This window comes from Hordeum vulgare, chromosome 6H (genome assembly GCF_904849725.1).
Source record: "Hordeum vulgare subsp. vulgare chromosome 6H, MorexV3_pseudomolecules_assembly, whole genome shotgun sequence".
NCBI lineage: Eukaryota > Viridiplantae > Streptophyta > Magnoliopsida > Poales > Poaceae > Hordeum > Hordeum vulgare.
Window position 1 is genome coordinate 96,436,073 of NC_058523.1, and position 9,150 is coordinate 96,445,222.

Genomic DNA, 9,150 nt, shown 5'->3' on the forward strand with positions numbered 1-9,150 from the left:
TGCTGGTAAGTGCATTCTCAGATACAGACTGGGCTGGATGTCCTGATGATAGGAGATCTACTGGAGGCTTTGCTGTGTTTCTTGGAGGCAACCTTGTTTCATGAAGTGCTCGCAAGCAACCTACAGTTTTCAGGTCAAGCACTGAGGCTGAGTATAAAGCCTTAGCAAATGCAACTGCTGAAATTATTTGGGTTCAGAACTTGTTGACTGAACTAGGTATACGCCATCCAAAGGCAGCCTCGCTATGGTGTGATAATCTTGGTGCTACCTATATGTCTGCTAACCCTGTTTTTCATGCTAGAACGAAGCACATTGAAATTGATTATCATTTTGTTCGTGAACGAGTGGCAGACAAGTTGTTGAACATCAGGTTTGTACCAACTGGTGATCAAGTTGCAGATGGCTTCACTAAGCCACTCACCATTCGGCAGCTAGGAGCATTTAGAAACAATCTCAACTTAGATAGTTGTGATTGAGGGGGAGTGTTAAAAGGTGTAACATATATCCGTGTAATATAAACGGTATATGATTGTGTTTAAGTTAGTTGTTGGAGATATGACTTGTATAGCAATCCAACAACTAATCTTATAGATCTCAATCCAACAACTAATCTTGTAGATCTTTGTAACAACCTGACCGGTGGCCTATATTAACATGTAAAGCGCCCCTGCAAGATGCAAGCGTTTATCTCATATTTTCCACAGCGTGTATATTTTTTTGAACCTTACTAGTACCTATGATACAACTTCAATCTTTTAAGTAGTGCATAAACATGTCATATCTTTCCTGTTCATAGTTAACCTGCAGACTCAGTTATTCTACCACCATTCTCAACAAAAATATGATCAAAATAACGCTGGTTACAGATCACCAAAGAATAAGTTCAAAATCACATCATCCACCAGCAGTTTCCATACTCGCTGCGTTCAATCTAGCTGTTGACGACGGCGCAGTGCTTCCTGATCTCCCCCTGAGAGCCGGTCATGACCTGCACGGCGCCCAGCCTCGCCATGGACCGCGCGAACACCTGGAAGAACACCTCCGGCGGGCTGGCCACGACGCCGGCGATGTCGGCCCGCGCCGCGGCGTCGGTCACCAGCGCGGCGTCGGACCGGAACAGGGCCCTGTGCTTGAGCACGGTGTGGTAGTAGCCGAGGTCGAACGTCAGGTAGCTGCCGGGGTCCATCTCCACCGCGGCGTCGCGGCCGCCCATCCTGCACTTGCGCTGCCGCAGGTTGGCGGCGTACGCGGCGTCGAGGGGCGGGACGGCCCCGGTGCCGTTGCCGTTGCCGGCGGCGGGGTAGCTGTAGAGGCGGTCGGCGAAGGACGAGCAGTGGGCGATGCCGATGGTGTGCGCACCTGCATTTTTTTTAAGGACTTTTTTAGTGTGGAGTTTTAGTGGGGGGGGGGGGGGGGGGGAGGGGGAAGAGATGGTTTCTGGTGGATTCTCAGCATAGGGTTGGTAATAAAGTGTATTTCAAAAGTTCCCTAAAACAAAGTGTATTTCAAAAGTTGGCCCTACTATAAATATTAAAGTGTGGAATATCGGTTTGGACTTGATTGATAATACAGGTGAAGTAGAAGTAGACATGTAAGTGGTATGAGCTTGCCACCGTCAGAAAATGGATGCCGTTCATAGGCAAGCATCAGTGACTCGAACGGCTTCTAAAATTAGAGGAAGCAAAGGACAGTTAGGAGCAGGGTTTACATTTTACTGAAGTCTGGAAAGTGTCTAATTAGGCGTGGCAGTGTTCAGAAACTACGGTTGTTGGTGAGGGAATATCAGCCCATCTGGTTTGAGGCCGACAGATAAAAGCAACGATTCTTCGTGCTGCTTTGCTATGCCCGATCGTCACACAAAGAATGGGCGATAATTGACAGCCTTTCATCGTGTCGGTGGCTATCACTTCTTCATATAACACCGCAGATTGATTAGTCTGTAGCTAGTCGTTTGTCTCTGTTCTAGTATCTTTTTTGGAGATGTTTGATTTAATTATTCGTATGATCACGTACTACGTGCATGCAGAAGTGGTTGGTTGGTCTACGTGGCATGTGATTATTAAGCGTGTGTGTGTGTATGTTGTGCACGGACCTGACAGCCAGACGAGGTCGCGCACGTCGAGGCCCTTGCCGGCGAACAGGGCGACGAGCTGCGGGAAGGTCATCGACGGCGACGGCAGCTCGCGGACGGCGTCCTGCATGGTCGACACCGTGCCGTCCCTCCTCCCCGTCGGCACGCGCCACGACGGCCCGCCCTGCACCGGAGTACGTGTGCACGTCAGTCAGTGCTGGCTACAGATTGAGATGACTAGCTAGTCAGCAAGAGCTGAGCTGAGCTAATTAGCGGGGGCATACAATGGCGGCGACGGCGTCCCGGGCGGCGAGCGCGAGGACGTCGGCGCAGGAGACGACGCCCGGGCAGGCCTCCTCGACGAGGCCCTTGACGCGGTCGACGAGGTCGAACCCCCGCAGCGACAGGTTCGGCGGCGCGTCCTTCTCCGCCGCGCCGGCGGCCGTGGAGTTGAGCAGGATGGAGCCGTCGCAGCCCTGCATGCATGCATGTGCACCGACGCGGCGCGCGGTAAGTAAATCGACGTGCGTTGAGTGACCCGCACGCATGGTATGGAATGCTGGTGCGTGCGCGCGCGCGTACCCTGACGAAGCAGTCGTGGTAGTGCGTCCGGAGCAGCGCGGGCGCGACGGTGGGCACGCGGTGGACGTGCTGCCGGACGTAGTCGCCGACGATGCGCTCCGCCGCCGGGCAGCTCTTGTCGTAGAACCCCACCCTCAGCTGCCCCTGCCGCCGTCCGCCGCGCACCCCTGCCGCGCCGGCGCCGGAGCCGACGAGCATGACGGCCACTCCGACGAGGAGCATCACCGGCAACGGCACGGCGGATGCCATGGCGCGTCTGCCTGTTGATCACCGCTCACTCCGTTCCGTTCCCCAGTACCCTGCTCGAATCTCTGAAGTGGTGCAGTACAGTAGAGCCGGGTGAGTACGCCGATCGACGCTCGACTTGGGCTGCGTTATATACGCATACGCATGGCAGTGGAGGCAGCAGTACATCTGACTATCCGAGGGCATCGTTGTGTTGTGTAGGTCCCTTGGTTACTTGGGACTGAAACCAGTGGCGTGAGGCCAAGCATGGCGACGCGGCAAAGCGTGCGTGCTGCAAGCCTGCAACTAGTGTGTTGCACACATCCACCACTTGAGCCAATATCCAGTATCGGTGGAACCTTGAAATACAAGGAAATTCGAACTTGCTTGGCACGGCGAACAAAACCTGGCGATTAGTTCAGAATCATGCAAATGGAGGCTAAGCATCGTGATCTTATCTTCGTTAATTAAGATTTGATTGATCACATTGCGGAAACTGAAGGCCCATCTTAAGATTAAGACATTCTCGTGGTTGGCGCTTAAAAGTACAAGTAGCGTTTTAACCGAAGACAACTTTGCTTACGAGCGTTGATCTTATGTGGGCATTAGAGCATCTACACCCGGACTGGTTAAATTCCATCCCTTATACGTTCGCCGACGCGTTCGGACACACTCAGATGCATTGGGATGGTCCCTTTTAAGTCGATTCGTACATTCACATATTTCATATTCGGACTTTTAAATATATACAAAGGCATGCACATCGATCATGAAAACATACCATTGTCGAATGTAAATAACAAATGTTAGGTCTCGAACATAAATAGTGTTTACACAAAATTGTTTTAAGTGCATAATTAATTATATGCTCTTTGATTTTTATTGTGTGTCCATGTATGCTTCCCCAGATCATTTGGTAGTTACGTGTGCTTATCATGATCTCGAAGATTCTGATGCATCTGCATAAAGTTCATAAGTTGAGTTGCATCTTATTTTTTCGGGATTTTATAACTTGTTCGCTAGGTGCTTCAAAATCATTGGTTTGGGCAACATCATCACCCTCATCCTCGACAGTCATATCGTGCAAAATAACATAACATGTTATCAACTGCCACAAAGTTTCTGATTCCCACACAACTGTATCTTCACGGACAATTCTCCAACGCGCTTGCAACACTTCGAATGCCCTCCCCATATCCTTCCTAACTGATTCATGCATTGTTGCGAAGTGCTTTTGTTTTCTGTCATGTGGTTCGGATATGATCTTCATAAATGCAGTCCACTGAGGATATATGACATCGGCAAGATAGTATTCCATGTTATAGTCTCGGTCTTTCACGGTTTAGTTGCATGGAGGTGATTCCTCGTTGCAAAGCCTGCTGAACATCGGAGATCGCTAAAACACATTAATGTCGTTGTGAGAACCCAACATTCCAAAGAAAGCATGCCAAATTCATAAGTCATGTGATGTCGCTGCTTCTAGTATGATGGTGTCATCTTTGGTGTGACTTTGATGCATTTCATGCAAACCTTTGGACAGTTTTTTCATTGCCAATGCATGCAATCAATTGATCTGAGCAATCCTGGAAATCCTCTTGTCTCTTCAATAGCCAACAACTTCTCAGTGTCTTGCACATTTGGTTCTCTCACATAATCTGTTCCAAACAACTCGACCACAACACAAGCAAAATTGATAGTAATCTTCAGGCATGTGCTTTTCCCCATCCTGACCATCACAGCGCAGTATCAAGTGCAAGCATTCTCATAGCAGCCATGCACTTTTTTTTGGTACAGAAAGAGAGTTAACCGCAGCAATCCCTTGTCAGCTTGAAGTAGTCGTCGTGTGCCTCCACTGCCTTCACAATGCACAAAAACAATGGTTTTCACATGCGGAGAGAACGATGAAATCATGGATCATCCAAGAAAATTAGGTTCGGAGCAAAGTAATCCTTCTGCAGTAGCTTTGCTCCGGATATACTACCTCGATTGATCACTCTTCTTCCTTTGATTGAGCCCTTGAAATTGAGAATATGCTCCACTTGCCAGTTCATTTTCTCTTGTATGTCCATGAGCATGATCATGTCCGGTTCTCGTCCGAATCCGATGAATCGAAGAACTTGTGTTCAATCAGTTGGTCAAGCTCTGTCGGACCATACTCCTCGTCGGATGAAGCATCGGAATCCATCGTTTCCCTTAAAAAAATGTCCCAAAAAATTCGGTCAGACAAGAACAAATCCATCGCAAGACAGAGACAAAGAGTACTCCGAACGTACCGCGGTATCTTCCGGGTTGGCAAGGACGAAAAAGAAAACTCCTCTAACGGAGCTGGTGCCTGGTGGGGTATAGGCAACGAACGGCGGTGGGGCTGCGAGACGGACGACGCGAGGAGGAAGAAGAGAGGAAAACAACAAATGGGTTCGACTGGTTTGCGGGATGAATTTGGTCCAATTTGTGTTGGGGTCGGGATGTCGGGTCGGTCGTGACGGGCAATGCCCGGGCGCGCCTGAACTCCCTCATATCCATTCTATATTTGTGCTGGATATGAGAGGTGTCGGTCAGTCCGAACGTGTGAGACCTGTTGGAGGGGTCCGGTTGGGTCGCAATTTTGTGAGATGTTTGAGACAGATATATGATGTGTCCGGATATAGATGCTCTGACAGACTCCAGACGGGTTTTGTCCTATAGCCAAACGGATTTGGCAGGTGCAGATGTGAAGAACCAGCTTGGGGGCTCGGATCGGTTCGTTTCCAGCTTCCCGGAGAGAGCTGATGCTCTGCCGGGGAGCAAGAGCAACGCTCTGTTGGACGTTCAAGGAAACCAGAAAATGCGCCTTGTTCGAAATGCATGATTAGGCATGTTGTAAAGATGCATGCATGACAAGATCAAAGATATGGCCTAGATCAAGATGGTGACCTGGGAGCGACATGCTCCTGGCCCATGTCTTGCTCGGTTTAGATCCCCTGCGGCGCACAGCGGTGGCGCACCGAGAGCCCAAACCACGCAGCGGGGCGACCAATCATGTGAGGAGGAAAGGGGAGAAGCCAGACGCGACGCGCGGCCCGGGCGCGCACCAAGGGCATCGCCGTGCGCCCGCCTGCAAGAAGCGTGTGCGCGAGAGATTTCCTTCCATGTCCTCCGGATTCGCGTGCCCCCCATCCCCTTTCTTTCACCATCTTCCGCTTCCTTTCCATGTCTCTGTTGGTGCGTCGGCTTCGCTTTCCGTGGCGATGATTGACGCATCATGCCATGCCATGCCAGTCCCGGCGTCCGTCCGCGGACGCGAGCGTGGATGGCATGGGGCCGTGGACGGATGGAAGAAAATGCAAGGAAAGAACATATGCTTTCCCGCCTTCGCCCGAAAGCTCTCAGGCCCGGCCTCTGAAGCTTCCTCCCTTGCAAAGGCTTCGTTTAAACTTTTACAACTAGTAGTAGTAGGATAGATTCTCCTTCTTTTATTATGCTTCTTGGGCTCTATAGGGAGCGCGCTTTCACCGACCACGTACCTACCTACCTCGTGCTTCAGGTGTTACTAGCTTGTGTTCCTCATCAACGAGGCCGTGTTACTGTTTGGCATGTCACCGAAGATTCCAGTGGTAACATCCATTGCTGTCACTTGCATGTTGAGTTGGATTGCCGAACAAGCTTCACTGGAGTGGGGAAAAAAGGGGAAGAAGAGTGAGCTCAACAAAAGCAAAGATGTCCCTCCTCTTGCGAGTTCTGTTTTAGTTTAGGAAGCCTCTCCTGCAAGGAAAATGAACATCTTGGATGACTTGCTCCGAGGAGAAATGGATGAAGAATTTTGTGTATATATATATATTTTTTAGCCATCCAAAGGACAATTGGTTGCTAGCCTCACGCTCATGGAAAATACTCTTTGGCTTCCGTGTATAAAGGCATCTGATATGAAAAAGATAGTAATTTCTAAAGAAGTCAAAAAAATATAATGTACTCACATAAAAAGTTTCGCAAAGGAAAAAATAAAATCAAACATCAAGGAAAAAAAGGCGTAAGAGTGAAAAAGCATCTACAGACGAAACTTGCAAATCAGGTCCCTTAAACACCCGCGGACGCGTCCGTTCAATGATCAGACGTGTCCCTTATTTATTCGTTCGTGCAGCCACACTCCTCATTTTCTTTCTCATATGTCAGGTGACTTACACGTGATTGATGTAGAGGAAAAGAGAGAAAGAAAAAAATAAATAAATAAAAGAAAAAGGACAACCCGAACATATAGGGACGATACGATGGGTCATGTTAGGTCACTTTTTTCTTATCTCTCGTGACCGGACGCGTCCGCGTACGTATGAGAGGTCATTTGAGGGATCCGATTATAGATGCTCTTATATTGTTGTTGTTTTTCACCAACAACAGCATGGAATATTTTTCCTTTGCCAACTTTTTGTACGAATACAATAGAAGGTAATTTCTCCTTGGCCAACCTTTTTGTACTAATACAATAGAAGGTCAAGTATATTTTAGAAAGAACGCCGAAAACCATCACATGTGTGGTGGGGAGCAACAACTGACCACACGCTTCATGATTATATATTGGATCATGTCATCGCATACATGTAAGTAACGAAATTGATGATGTCAAGATGAATCTTTCGTCTTTTTAGTTTTTAGAATATTTTATCTTTTAATTAAAAATTCGATTGAAAAACCGTTTTTACCATTCAATTCGTTGCGATAAGATCTTCAAAATTAGATCTCATATCGATATGTTTTCGACGACTTTTTTGGGAGGATTAAAAGTTATCATGCTATTGCACATAAATTGTCATCATCATTACACTGAAGTTGTCATGGTATATTTGAACTATTTTTTTCTTCTACGTTTAAAGTAAATATTGATTTGTTATAAAAAGGAAATTAAGAAACTAAACTTGTCATTATGAGTTATTAAAAATTTCCATGATCAATGAGATAAATTTAACATGGTTCATAAGTAAAATAAAATATGTCGTCAATTACTTTAAAAGTGCGTTGTCAATGGATCAAATTTGTCATGAATCATAAACTAAAATTGTCATAATAAATTACTTAAATTTGCCATGATACATGGACTAAATTTTGCCATTATGGCAACTTTAGTGTAAACATCATGATAACTTTTAACCCTAAAAAAATCATCAAAACATATCAATATGGACCTAGTTTTGAAGATCTCATTGAGACGAATTTAATAATGAAAACATATTTTTTATTTAAAAGATAAAATATTTAAAAATTTAAAAATCCAAAAAGATTATGCTAAAGTCATATGTTTGATGTGGCAAGATGGATGGTTATAGAGCCATGTGGGTCATGTTGTCTCGTGCCACACGTGTTGACATTATCATTTAGATTTAAAAAAAATTATGATCTTTCTTGACATTTTTTTGTAATTACTAAAAGAATGCACACATGGTGTGTATATGTGCAAGAACCAATCAGCTTATATAAGTGCAATGTCCAAGTAGGATAAGAAGCTAGGAAATGAGTTAGAAGTTAGAACCTCTACATCAACTCTAGCAAGCATCTGCGAAATGAGCTCAAATGGTTAAGCTCAGGTGAAATCAGTCTAACTAGGGTTCAAGTACTAGACTTGGTATTGATGCTCACATATCGAAGTAGAATAAGAAGCTAGGAAATGAGTTAAGACCACGATAATTCAAGTCTGCTCCCAGGCTTATCTGCTCCCGCTGCTTAAAACCACTACTTCAACTAGCACGCATCTGCGAAATGAGTTCAAATGGTTAGGCTCAGGTGGAATCAGCCCTTCAGGGCTCAAGCACTTACTGGTGCTCATATTTTAAGTAGAATAAGAAGCTAGGAAATGAGTCACAACTTTTACATCAACTAGCACGCATCTGCCAAATGAGCTCAAATGTTTAGGCTTGAATTCAGCCCATCATGGGTGCTCACAATTTTTCTGCATGCGTGCGGTGTTCAAGAAAAAAAAAGTAGCGCATCTAACACGGACTACTTAGCTATCATACTTGTGCTCCAAAACAGAACCATCGGACGTCTATCTTTGCAGATACAACATCCAGATATTCAGCTCATGACAGTCCTCCCATTTCAAGAATAAACAGTTCTTCTCTCCAAAGAATCAGAAGAATTTACCACAAAAAGAGAGAACAAGCTGCCATAATTTCAAGAAAAGAATACTAGAAATGTAACAAGTAACAAAATTTGAATGAAACTTGCATCATAAAAATCTGATCGTTTCAGATACAGTATCGAGAAGACAGAAGTTGCATCATCACCTAACAAGTCCACATCAACAT

At 46.0% G+C, this 9,150-nt stretch overlaps 1 protein-coding gene across 1 annotated transcript; it reads right to left on the reverse strand.

The window, feature by feature from the left end:
* Positions 1-760: 760 nt before the first annotated feature.
* On the reverse strand, positions 761-3,310 carry LOC123403404 (peroxidase 3-like). The gene is made up of 4 exons (XM_045097339.1): positions 2,654-3,310; positions 2,356-2,547; positions 2,093-2,255; positions 761-1,359 (listed from the first exon to the last, which is right to left on the reverse strand). The coding sequence occupies exons 1-4, from the start codon at positions 2,900-2,902 to the stop codon at positions 932-934; spliced, it is 1,032 nt and encodes a 343-aa protein (XP_044953274.1). The 5' UTR covers positions 2,903-3,310; the 3' UTR covers positions 761-931.
* Positions 3,311-9,150: the final 5,840 nt, after the last annotated feature.